Here is a 12,660-nt window from a genome sequence, read left to right as displayed (position 1 = left end):
ACGCAGTTGGAGCTGCCCAGGCCAGGTGCAAAAATTCCTCTGGCCATTGGCTTTTGGCTTTCATGCTGTAACCTTGGAAACCAGATATGATCCACCTGCCCACACCAGGAAAGAGGGGAAACCAGGAAACACCGGCAGTCTTAGCACCGGACGCCAGCAGTTCACAATCGGTGATCCTCGCTGCGTGCCAGGCGCTTCCCGAGCAACCTCATCTCATCTGCACAGCATATGCAAGGCCCGTGTGATCACCACCTCCGTTTTACAGAAGTTGAATCTGAGGCTTCCAGTTAGCCAGGAGCTGTGGCACAGTCACGCGCTGCTCCGGGTCAAACTCGCCCAGTGACTCAGACTGTCCACCTTCACTTTGGGCTCAGGTTTCTCACCAGGAAGCTCAGGGCTCTTAAAGAGGAAGCCTGGCCCTGATGCGCCAAGACCCAGTTCCCTCTGAGCAGGCGATGGACCAGCAGGTGGAGAGTAGGAAAACTGGGAGACGAGCACCTCCTGAGTGTCAGGCACTGGGCACTAGATACGTAGGATCCCATTCTACGGTGCGGCTCAGTGGGATACAGCGCCACGTCAGAAACCCTCAGGGGTGGAACTGCTCTACCCATTTTTCAGAGGAGGACACTGAGGCTTAGGAGAAACTAAGCGACCTGGCCAAGTTTATCTAGCTGGTGGTTGATGGCTTAGGAATTTGGACCCCGATCTTCCTGGCTCCAGAATCCCAGAGCCGTTCTCAGTATACCCCGTGATTCCAGAACACTCCAATCTAGACAAGAAAGACATGAGTCTGAACAGGATCAGAGTGAGAAGGCTCGTTCTGGGCCTGGGGATCTGAGCTCAGCTGAGCCGCTGGTCTATTGGTAACAGCAGCTGCGGTGTCTCTGCCCCTGGTCCAGGTTGGACTTCTTTGAAATGCTGTGTGCCGACGTCTCTCTCCCCTTCCTCATGTCTTCCTTTCCGTCTCCTGCCTTCTTGCTGTCCCACAGAAAGAGGATTGGTCTGGCCCCTGAACCCGGGCCTGTCCCCACTGCTGACAGCAGTGGGGAGGGGTGATGGGCAATGGTGCCAGTGAACACAGCCGACGGAAGTAGGCTGTGGAGCTGATGAAAATAGCAAGAAGCAATGGTCGAGCACCTACTAGCACATACAAGCTTCTGTATAACCATTCATTTAAAACCACCCCCTGGAGATAACAGATACGCATCCCATTTCTCCAATGAAGCTAGGCTTAGACAGGTTAGCAGTTCGTCTAAACTAGTGAGTATGCAGCGTGGCTTCGAACCTAGATCTGCCTGAGCCTCACTCTGCCTTGTGACCGCCTGCAGCCCACAGGAAAGAGTGGGAAACAAGGCGTACAACAGCCCAATAGGCCTGAAGACTGAAGTCAGTGGCCCAACAGGAACCCGGGGAAGGCAAAAGGCAGCAGGTGCGACTGGGATCTTGGCACTGGGGGTTGCTGCTGTTGACCTGACGTTCTCTTCCACAGGGCCAAGGGAGGGCCAGAGCAAGAGCAGTCGGTTACCCAGGCTTCTCACTCTGGCTGCTTTCTTCCAGTGTCTCTGGGTGGCGCTGCTGGTAAGTTACCTACTTTGGGATTTACCTCTGCTTCTGCTGGCCGGAGCCCCAGCAAGGGGAGGGTTATATGCAAGAAGAGAAATCCACAGAGCTGACCCCTTGGTGCCTACAGTTCAGCTATGGGCTCTTCCTGCCCCCTGACTCTCAGAGAGTCCCAAGAAAACTGCAGTCGGTGTCTGGGGTAGCCTGCTTTGCCCCCTTCCTGCAACAACCCCGGGGTACTGCAGATGGAGTGCTAGGGAGGTAAGCACTGGCAGGGTTGGGGTGAGAGCACACACGGGGTCCGCCATCCCCATGTTGACATACTTAAAGACGGCCCATCAAGCCACATGTCCCATCTCCCTGCTTTCACACAGAGGCCTTGTTAGGGCTCTATGCAGTGAAGTTCAAGTTTGGAACCCTTTGCTCTTGGAGCTCTGGGCTGGAATGTGGCAGCCCAGGAAGATCGCTGTTGCCTGCCTCCTCTTCTCTCCCACCCAGCTCCACCCCAGCCTGTGTGTGAGCTCTGTCCACGCCCCCTGCAGACACCGTGCCCCTGGCTTCCGCTCAGGCCTTGCCACACAAATGTGCTTTAGAAGAGGGGACCAAGTGTAAACCCCAAGCAGACCCAGGGGGCTTGGGGCTGTTGGAGCAGAGAATTCCAGAGTCTAGGTACCTGCTGGTGTGGTGGGGGCAGGTGGTGGGCAGTGTTTTGGGCGACACAGGTCCTCCTGGTGGGAGGGGGACAAGGACAGAGCAGGGCTGTCTAAGCGCAGGGCCCAGGACATTCCCCTTGTCTGGATCTCAGGATGACCCTGACACCCCAAGCCTGCCATTCGCAGCTCCCTGACCTTGGCGAATGCACCTTCTCTGAGCCTTAGCTCCCCTTTGCAGTGGGGACTGGAACAGCTGGTCACCGGTGTTCTGCGGTGATTGGAGATAATGGGGTACAGCACCAGGCCCTTCGTGGGCGCTCTGCCAGTGGCACCTGCGGCCCATCCTCACACACAAGAGCAGCTGGGAAAGCACCTGTGTTGAGTGGCAGCAGCAAGCAGAGGCTCACCATGTGCTTGAGGGACATGAGTGCTTCAAGGAGCACCTGCCACCGGCTCCCCAGACCCCGGCTTGAGGCAGTCCCTTGGATTCCTCAGGACCCCGTCCCCAGAGAGGCCGCCTCCCCCAACCCCCATGTATCCCAAGAAGCATGGAGACTGTAGGCAAGAGGAGGACCAAGGATGCCCCCAGGCAAAAGCCAGCTCCAGGGACAAAAATGTTCCCCTGGTGCTGCCCAGATGCCCCCTCAGGAAGGAAGGAGCTGTTCCATCCGCCGCTCAGCACCCAGCTGCCTGCCCTTTGGGAATTGCCTCCACTGAAGACAGCCACCTAGCCCAGAGTCCCTTCCCTTCCCACAGCAGCTGGCACCCAGTGGCCCATCACACCAGGCCATGAAGTCCCAGCACCCACACAGCATCCCAGCTTCAGATCTCCCCACGGGGCCGCCGCAGGCCTGCCTGCCACTGCCTGGCTGCCCACCCTCTCCCTGGCCAGTGGTCCTTGCTCCCTGGCCTGAATCTCCCCCTCTGCTGCCTCCACCCCTGCCTTCTCCCCATCCCTTGGCTTACTGTTGTATCTATGGAAGGCCTTTTCTAAAGCAATTCTTAGTGCATTTGGTGTCAGACAGAAGATGTCCCTCCAAGTTCTTGACAAACCACAGGCTTCCTGTGGCATTAGGCAAATGCTCTGCTCCCAGAGTAAACCAGCCCCAGACCCTTCCAGGGGGATAGCACCCAGAGCCTGCGCCACGCCTCTTCTCCCCCACACTCATCTCTCCCCTGGGGCCTCCCTGCCCACTGCAGGCCCTGCCCACTGGCCTCCTGGAACCTCAGCCTAAGAAGGCTCATGCTTCTCTCCAGTGCTTCCCCTGCACTCCTCGGAGAGCAGCCAAGCGCATCTTCCTAAGCCTTTACCTGGTTCCCGGCATCACAAGGTGAGATTCTGTACAAAATGGCAAGAATGGCTTTCCTGGCTCTGTAGAAGTGGCTCCCTCACCTTCCCCTAGGATTCCTCCAGCTGAACTCTAACCTTAGCTCTAAGACGTAGAACAGCCCCCCAGGAGGATACATACCCACTCCCCTTTAAACCCAGCTCCTGCAAGGAGGGCAAGGAGGGGCTGGAATCCTGGAAAGTCAGCACGAGGGTCACCCCTCCGTGTGCAGCAACTGCCCCTCTCCTTGGGAGGGTCTGGACTGGACTTTGACCAATAAAGCTGTGACTTCAGCAGAAGCTCCATGAAGATGCTGGCTTCCCATCTCCCCCATCGTGGCCTCTTTAAGAGGCACAACTTAAGGGGTATTTGGATGCTCGGGGCTACATCACAGAGGAAATGACCCACGGTGGTCAGAAGAGGGCCTTGTCTCCCTCACTGGGATTATAACACCACCAGTAACGCAATAGAACACGCCAGCACCTTGAGGGCCACCTGCAGTAGGCTACGGGCTCTGCACAGCCTGGGACTGCCTCTTGTAGCAATGACTCACATGGAGGACGTCGCTAATGAAAATCCCAGAGCCTTTCTCTGCTTGTGGTGCGGCCACACCCTCACCTAAGCAGTTGAGTTGGGGACCGCAAGGCAAGATGTCACACTGATCCCAAGTTGACTCTGTCCTGTCGAGAACAGCTCCTCCAGCTCCTTCTGGCCAGCTCAGAGTAGCTGGCAACTTCATGCCTTGACCCCAGATCCAGGCCCCAGATGCGCACTGCGTTGCTGCAAAGGAGTGTGCCGCCCTGCCAGCCAGATGCCCTGCAGCAGCCTGGCTCATTGCGTACAGGAGCTGACTAATCTGCAGCAAGTTCAGCAAGCTCAAGGTGAGGATAGCGCCGACTCCCTCCCCCACCCCCTGCGCCTCCCGCCGCGAAGCCAGGCTGGATGGGAAGGCACTGAGTCCACAGGCTCCTGACCTAAGCGCCAGACACCGGCATCATCCCTATCGTTTCGAGAATATTCGACATTTTGGCCAAGACGATTCCCAAGAGGACTATGGATTTCTCAGACCCTGAGCCTATTTGGAGGAGGAAGGGGCTGCAGAACCACGGTAGCTCATAGGATGCTCAGGGGACCCCACTTTTCAGGTGAGGGATCTACCAGGAGACGAGGTTAGGCCGCCACTATGTGAAGCAAAGCCCAAGCCCTGATTCATGCAACTCTCCGCAGTGCTTGGGAGCCGGGCCCACGTGGGACTGCCTCTGCCTGACTTCCTTCAACCGCTTCCTCTTAGGACAAATCCTGCTCCCACCAAGATCAGGGCTCTGCCCCACCCAGGGTCCAGTCCGCAGGCAACATCATGGAACAAGGATACTGATAGCGGCAGCTACAGCTACTGAGCCCATCAGCAACACTGCTCAAGTATTTACCCACAAAGCAAGCATCTCTGGGGTTCTCCCACCTGCACGGAGGTGCTGCGATGGCTCTCCTTTCCTGTCCAAGGAAACCTAGGCTCAGACCAGAGAGGGTGAGTGACTTGTCCAAGGCCACACATCAGGTTCAAGCTCAAATCTGCAGAAACTAAAGATCCTAAAGTGTCCACAAGGCAGAGGCAGAGCTGGCGGGGGGCCCGCCTTAAACAGGAGCAGCCACGTACAAAAGGGAGTCCACAGTGGCCTCTCCCCTAAGCAGGGGGACAGTGGGCCTGTCCCGTACCTCCCCAGGGACCAACACAGCCCAAGATCACAGGTGGGGGAAGAAAATCTAGAACCCTGGACACAGCCCCACTGCCTGGACCTGCCTCCCCCCTGAGACAAGTGGTTTGAAAAGGGTCTGAACAAACCCTGGAACTTTCAAGAGCAGCAGTTGTCTTTAGGGCCTTGTTCAGACAGGCTCAAGTGACCCTGTCACTCACTCGCACAGTATTCGCCAGGGGCCTAAACTATTGGTATCCTCATCATTTCGAAACATCCACCAGACTGGGCCAGTCTGGAAGGAAGAGCTGGACCAGGACACGGGATGCTGTGAATACTGGTACCAGAAGAACACACAGGCAGGGGGCTGTTAAGTAAGGTGAGCCCTGGCTTGGGTGCAGGTCGAGCCAGGGTTCTGGACAGGGATGGCTCTTGAGGGCCATCTCAGTTCCTGTCCAGCCACAGTGGAGAACTTGAGGCTCAGGGAGGGAGGCATCCATGCACCGCCTAAGCTCACAGTGAGTGGTAGAGCTGGGATTTGAACTTGGACACCATGACTAAAGGCTACCACCTGCCTGCCTGCTTGCCACTCTCCAGGGCTGTCCTCAGAATCACCAGCTGGGAGTGGATTCACAGGGGCAGCCAGGGGGTCTCAGCAGCAACACCACCCAGAAGAGGTAGCTGAGCATCCCCCAGAGGGAGGAAGGGGATGTTAGCAAAGGAGCTGCCTGACACTCTAAGATGGAGAGCTGCACCGCTTCCCCACCCCAACTGTGCATCCTTACAGGAACGGAAATTCACCCGTCTAATACCCCCACCAACCTTAGCCTGACATTCAAGGCCCCTGCGGCCCAGCCCCAGCTTGTCTCTGAGTCCTTATCTCCCCCGGCTTGCCCTGGAGCCAGCCTGCACTCCTGTTATCTGTGATGACTCCACACACAGGCCGGGTAGGGTCATGGCTACATCATGTGCTCCCTTCCCGAGGCTTGCCTGAGTCCTCTCTGGCTGGCCTCTCTGTCGGTGTCCAGGGCAGTGAACTCCAATCACAGCCCATATCCGCTGAGTCTCCCCTAATCAGCCCCTTATCAGACCTTGAGGGCACCCATCCCCTCTCCCATCCACGCCATAATCATCAGAGCGACGTTAATAAAAAGCAGCTGCCATCCTGCCTCCATACCAGGCTTTCTGTGGCTCTCCATCATCGCCTTCTGTGCCCACAACCATGCTCTCCGCTAAACACTGTTATGTCCATTTGACAGGTAAGGAAACGGAGGCTGGGAGGGTGGCCCAATGTCCCACAGCTGGAAACGGCACCCTAGGATTGCAGAGTCAAGATCCTAACAGATGGGCTGCAGCCCCTACCAGCCCAGGCTGCCTGCTTTGTTAGATACTGCTGGGTGTTTCTACGGGGGTTCTAGGTACAGCAGTGGGTCTGGGGTGCTTAGCCCCTTTCATTAATTTATTCATTCAATCTAAGCTTTGTGGGCACCTTCTACCACATTCCAAGGATCCAGTCTTATCTTGGGCATTAGAAATTTGGGGATGAAAAAGCCACAGTGTCTGCCCTCCACGTGCCCTAGCCTGTCTGGGAGACCCATAAGGAGATAACTCACCAGACAGCTCAGGACGTGCTGTGCTCACGGCCGGCAAGCCTAGAAGAGGGAGCTTCTGGTCCACTTCCCTTAGAAATTGGAGCCTGTGACAAACCTGCTCCAGGTCTATTGCCTGGCATCCAGCAGGTGCTTATTTGCGGGGGCGGGGGGAGGGACAACGGTCAAGTGGGCACTGTGTCGGTGACAGCCCTGGAATACCCTTATAACCCATGACTACTGGATTGGCCATCCAAGGTGCTTTGAGCTTAACAAACACATACAACAATGGAAAGGACTTGCCGTAGTATGATAATGAAGACCTTGGGTGATTAAAGTCCCCAGCAGGCAGCATTGGTGGTTCGTACATCCAGGTGAGCCCCACAGAGTTGAGAGGGCCCAGATAAATATTGCTGATTGATGACCGTCTTCCACTGCCTAGGGACAAGCAGTCCCGGACAGTCATTGAGGACATACAAGGATGGCTCTCAGTCTGTCTTTCATTTATCATCTCCTGCCTGCTAAAAATATAGAAAAATCTGCATTTTCTCCCTGCTTTGGTTCAAGGGGTCAGAATCCTCAACCGTAGGGCACAAACCCATGAGAAGCTTCAGCGACCGAAGGCAGAGAAGTTTCACCTCTGGATTATGTTTGCCACCCTCCTCTCTGCCAGTGTCCACCCTGGGGCCAGACACGAGTTGTGAGCTTGCAGAGAGTGAGCGCCTCCAGGGGTCAGGACTGCTGTCTTGGATACCTCATCTCGAAGCATCCCACAGTGACAGTCCCATCTCAGGAGGCCCACGAGGACAGCATGGACCAAAACCCTCATGTGTTGGCTCCAGTCTCGGGTTCGCTTTCCCAGAGACACAGAGAGACAGAGACAGAAAGCTAAACACTTCTTTCCAGAGCACTCTCTACTTAGAACCACCTGCTCCCCCTGGTAACCACTCCTTCTTGGCACACACTGAGCATCACCCATCCCACAGCAAGTGCAAGAGTGCATGTTGGAAGCAAAGAGCTGAGAGTCCTAGATCCCACCGGACAGGTTATGAGCCTTCCCATCACCCAGCTCCAAACCTTGCCTCCCTTTCCTCTGACCTCCCTCCAGTCCCGAGCTGGAGCCACTCCCAGGCACGGTGGCTTGGTGGAGAGAGGGTTCCAGAGCCAGGACAATGTCTTCCTCTGGAAAGTCCTTTTCCAATGCTGTCTGTAGGGTGCCCCTGAGCTCATCTCAGCAAATATCAGGGAAGGACTGGTGTTATCCCTTGCACCCTGGGGGAGCACATGCCCTCAGGAATTAGGGAGGGTTTTAGGATGCAGCATCCCGACTCCTGGCTGCTTCTCCCAGGGTTCCACCTTATCCTTTCCCCACTGGGCTGTAGATGAGCTCCAGGCTCTCACTCTAGGGCAGGCGATAATCTGACCACCGAGAAGGAGGGGGAGAGAGCCTGGCTGCTTCATGCCGTGCCCTCCAGCCCCTCCCACTCCTCCGTGCAATGTGAATGGGACCTGGGGAGAAAGTGGCATCACCTCCTACCTCAAGGACCAAGCAAAACAATCTCCAAACCAAGAGCCATGTTCTCTCAGAGCGTGGCTTCTCTTGGTCTGCTTCTGTTGCAGTGTCCCTACCCCAAGAGTGCAAAGTCTTCCCCCAGGGAATCCAAATCCTTTCTCCCCTCTTGCTCAGGGCTTCCTGCGTTGCAGCTCAGAGTGCTGGGTTTAGGTCACCTTGCACCTGATCTTACACCATGTACACTTCTGGTGCCCCTTCAAGAGTTTGCTCCACCTCCTTTCCTGCCCACCCTGTGACCCAGATTCCGTCCTGCACTCAAGAAACTATCCCTGCCCAAGGTCATGCCTCGATTTCCCTCTTCCACTGGGGACTCCAGTCTTTCTTCCTTTCCGGTCCTGTCCTGTGCCCCAACCTTGCCCGTAGATCTCATCAATCTCCTTCCATGTGTAGCCCAGCTCCTTTCCCGGCCACCACCACGACATACAGGTAGGCTCCCAAGTCCAGCCCCCCAGCCACCGGCGCTCACCGCCGCCGTTCTTATAGCAGAGGTAGGGGAAGCGCCACACGTTGGCCAGGTCCACGGCGAAGCCCACCACCGACAGCAGGAAGTCCATCTTCTTGCCCCAGGTCTCCCGGGGCTGTGCATCGCCGCCACGAGGCGCCAGAAGGCACTGGACACCGTTGCTGTCCTTCACCACAACCAGCTCGGCCGCCTTGCACGACTTCAGGGGCTGCTGGGGCCCCGGGTCCGCCCCGCTGTTCTCGGGCTGCACCTGCGAGTTCATCCGCGCTAGAAGCATGGGTGCGGCTGACAGGAGGGACCTTCGCGGGACTGGGGGCGCGCCGAGGCTCTGCTAGGATACAAGGAAAAGACTTGGTCACCTGGGCGGTTCCTGCCTGCGGGTGCCTTTCCAGACCTCCCAGTAGTGCCAAGGACACCTGGATCGGTGCGCGCTCAGCCGGGCGGACGCAGGGTTGCCAGACAGACGCGCACGTCTGTCGGAAAATTTTGGAAACAAGAGGCTGTGGCGAGCCCGACCCGCAGGGGAATCAAAGGTGGAGATCGTCCCCCGAGCGTGCTCCCCGGTCAGCCGCGCTCTCCCGTCCGCGAACTGCGGGGTGTGGACCCATCGCGACTTAAGTTTCCCAGGGCCGTGCCAGGACCCGGTGCAGCCGGCCGCCCCCTCCCCAGCCAGGGACTGCGTCACCTCTAGCAGCCCCGGGAGCCCCTGCGGACACTCAAACGTCTACACTTTAAAGTCAGAGAGACTCTCAAGTTCCTGCGGCTCAGCCGAGGTCGTCCTGGCACACCCAGCCCGGTCCCGCGCGCAGAGCGCACTCACGTGTCCGGCAGCGAGGGGATCCCGGGTGCCGTGCGCTCTGCCAGCCCGGGACCAGCCGCGCCTCGGCAGGCTCCGGGACGCGGGCTAGGGCAAGGCACTGCCGCGTGGCGCTCGGGCGCGGCGTGGGGATCGCTGAGGGCGCGGGCCCGCTGGCGGGGCGCAGGCTGGCTGGCTGTGGCCGTGCCGGGCAGGGGCCGGGCTGGTAATGTAGCCTGCGCCCCAGGTAACGCGCCGATTGCATTAACCCAGCGCCCGGGCGGCTCAGTCTGGAGGCTGTTAGCGCTAATGGAGACTGACAGCGCGGCCGGGGCTGGCAGGGGCGGGGGCGCGGCTCAGGGGCGGCGGGAGCAGGGCGCCCGGCCACTTGCGGGACCGGGCGCGCACTGCCTGGCGACCTCTCCTGCGCCGAGTTCCGCAAACCGCTGCCAAGGACGCTAGGCTCTGAGCTGCTGCCGGCCGCTGCAAGAGAGCAACAGACTCCCAGGACTGGGGGTCTGAGTCGCGCCCAAGACTGGGCCAGGAAAACCCTGCAAGCCCAGGCGCTGTCGTCTGCCCCAAGCCACTGAAACTACCTGGTCAGGGCTTCTCCATCAACCCAATCTGTTCGGCTCAGCGCCCAAGGCTACGAACTGGTGGCCCGCGGGCCCTTGGGCGGTTTTGTTGGCAGGCGGCACATTGCCAAGTCACCTCCCAGTGTTGACTCCCACCCCTGTTGTGGGCAGCCTGCAGGGCATTTGAGGCTGTGGCCTCCGCTCTGTAAGGTTGAGAAACGCTAAGCATTCGTTAATCTACTCATTCATTCACTGCTTCACTCATTCATTCTTCCAGGTCCTGCTAGGTGCCGGGGTAGGCTCCTGGGTGACAGTAATGCAGGTCGAGCCCTGAGAGTCCCGATGTCATGGTGTTTGCATTCTGGCAGGGGAGATAGGGGAAAACAGGAAGCGTCGTAAATACACAGATGATGTCATGGGTGAGCCGGTGATGCTGGCTATGGGAGAACCGTGAAGGCTGGTGAGGCAATGGGGCGGCAGCTTGCAAAGGGGGCCAGGGCGCCTGAGAAGGCGCCGCTTAAGCAGTCAAGAGGCGGACCCGCGGAGCCGGTAGTCATTCACTTGTTCCTTTATTGGTGAATTTATTCATGCACCCAAGAGATGCTGAGCACTGCTAACTAGTGGAGCTGTGGAAGTAGTTCTGCCCTCAATGGGCTCCCGGTCCAGTGTGCACAGAGTTGCCACTGCCCACTGTGGTCATGACAACAGGAGTGAGGAAATTGGGTGGAGCAGAAGTTGTGAGGGAAGGGAGGCAGGAGGCCTCGGAGAAACAGCAGCACTCAAACCGAGAGGGGGAGAGTTTGGGCAAGCCTGGCTCCAAGGATCTTTCCTTTTCCTAAGCATTCCAAGTTCCAACCCACCCCTGGGCATTTACACTTGCTGTCTCTTCTTGAGTGTCCAAGCCTGAGTCCAGAGGTCTTTTCTGAACCACTGGTGTCTAAAATACACCCCCACATCACATCGCTTTATTTTTAAAAGATTATTTATTGGAAAGGCAGAGTTACACAGAGAGAGGAGAGGCAGAGAGAGAGAGGTCTTCCATCTGCTGGTTCACTCCCCAAGTGGCTGCTACAGCCGGAGATGCGCCATTCCGAAGCCAGAAGCCAGGAGCTTCTTCCAGGTCTCCCACATGGGTGTAGGGGCCCAAAGACTTGGGCCATCTTCTACTGCTTTCCCAGGCCATAGCAGAGAGCTGGATCAGAAGTGGAGCAGCCGGGTCTCTAACTGGTGCCCATAAGGTATGCCAGCGCCTCAGGCCAGGGCATTAACCCACTGTGCCACAGCGTCAGCCCCCACATCATTTTAATTTTTAAAATATTTATTTATGGTTTTTTATTATTTTATTTTATATTATTATATTTTATTTTATAATATTATAAATTCATTTTATAATATTATAAATATTATTTTATTATTATTTAAAATATTTATTTATTTACACAGAGAAGGAGATTTACTTATACAGAGAAGGCAGAGAGAGAGAGAGAGAGAGAGGTCTTCCATCCACTGGTTCACTCCCCAAGTGGCCACAACAGCCAGAGCTGCACCGATCCAAAGCCAGGAGCCAGCAGCTTCTTCAGGTCTCCCATTCAGGTGCAGGAACCCAAGGACTTGGGCCATTGTCTACTGCTGTCCCAGGCCATAGCAGAGAGCTGGATCAGAAGTAGAGCAGCCAGGACATGAACCAGCGCCTATATGGGATGCCGGCCCTGCAGGCGGCGGCTTTACCCACTATGCCACAGAGCGGGTCTCCCCACATCATCATATTTCACTCCCTTCATTCTTTTCCCTTGATTCATTCATTCCCTTTATCTTATTAGTAGCTTTGTTTTATGTCTCCCCTGGGGTGGCATATGAGCTCCATGAGGTCAGGGTGTGCCTGTACACCCCCATGTTCCTGGCCCCTGCAACGTGCTGGGTGGACGAGCAAGGGGAGTGAAGCAATGAAGGAACAGGTGCACACGGCAGTGCTGAGAGCGCTGGCACCAGAGCGACCTGCCGGATAGAAGTCCTCTGAGCAGGACGCAGAGGAGAGAGGAAGGGAAACTAGAGGACAGCAAGGCTGCCCGGGTCTCTCTGAGCTCACGGCAGGAGGAAGGTGAGGAAAAGCTCTGAGCAGGGGCTTCAGGACCAGAGCCTGGTCACCATCCGGGCTGTGTATCCCCTTTGAGCAGCGGACCGCTTTGCCAAGCCTGTGAGGAAGGCGGGCATGCAATCCTTTTTCTGCACAGGAAACTGCGGCTCTGAGGGTTCAAGGCAGCCATCTGAGCCCCCCATGCTGGAAGCAACAGCGTTGAAGGGAGAACCCAGGTCTTCTGGCTCCCGGCCTCCTCCCTCTCCATGGCAGGAAGACACTCGGAATCTCTCCAGCAGTCATGTCCCCTCCCTCTACCCCCACCCCCTCCTGGGTGCTGAGGATCCTGCCTCCCGGA

At 57.1% G+C, this 12,660-nt stretch overlaps 1 protein-coding gene across 1 annotated transcript in view; it reads right to left on the bottom strand.

Annotated features, from left to right (window-relative positions):
* SLC6A2 (solute carrier family 6 member 2) overlaps nucleotides 1–9,134 on the bottom strand; it is a 40,971-nt gene extending 31,837 nt beyond the window's left edge. Inside the window, exon 1 of the mRNA XM_062176705.1 lies at nucleotides 8,861–9,134. Coding sequence (XP_062032689.1) covers nucleotides 8,861–9,134 — 274 coding nt within the window. The remainder of the gene's footprint in view (nucleotides 1–8,860) is intronic.
* Nucleotides 9,135–12,660: the final 3,526 nt, after the last annotated feature.

The sequence above is a fragment of the Lepus europaeus genome, chromosome 19, assembly GCF_033115175.1.
Source record: "Lepus europaeus isolate LE1 chromosome 19, mLepTim1.pri, whole genome shotgun sequence".
NCBI lineage: Eukaryota > Metazoa > Chordata > Mammalia > Lagomorpha > Leporidae > Lepus > Lepus europaeus.
The sequence above is the reverse complement of the archived record's forward strand: the minus strand, read 5'-3'. Positions and strand labels throughout refer to the sequence as shown.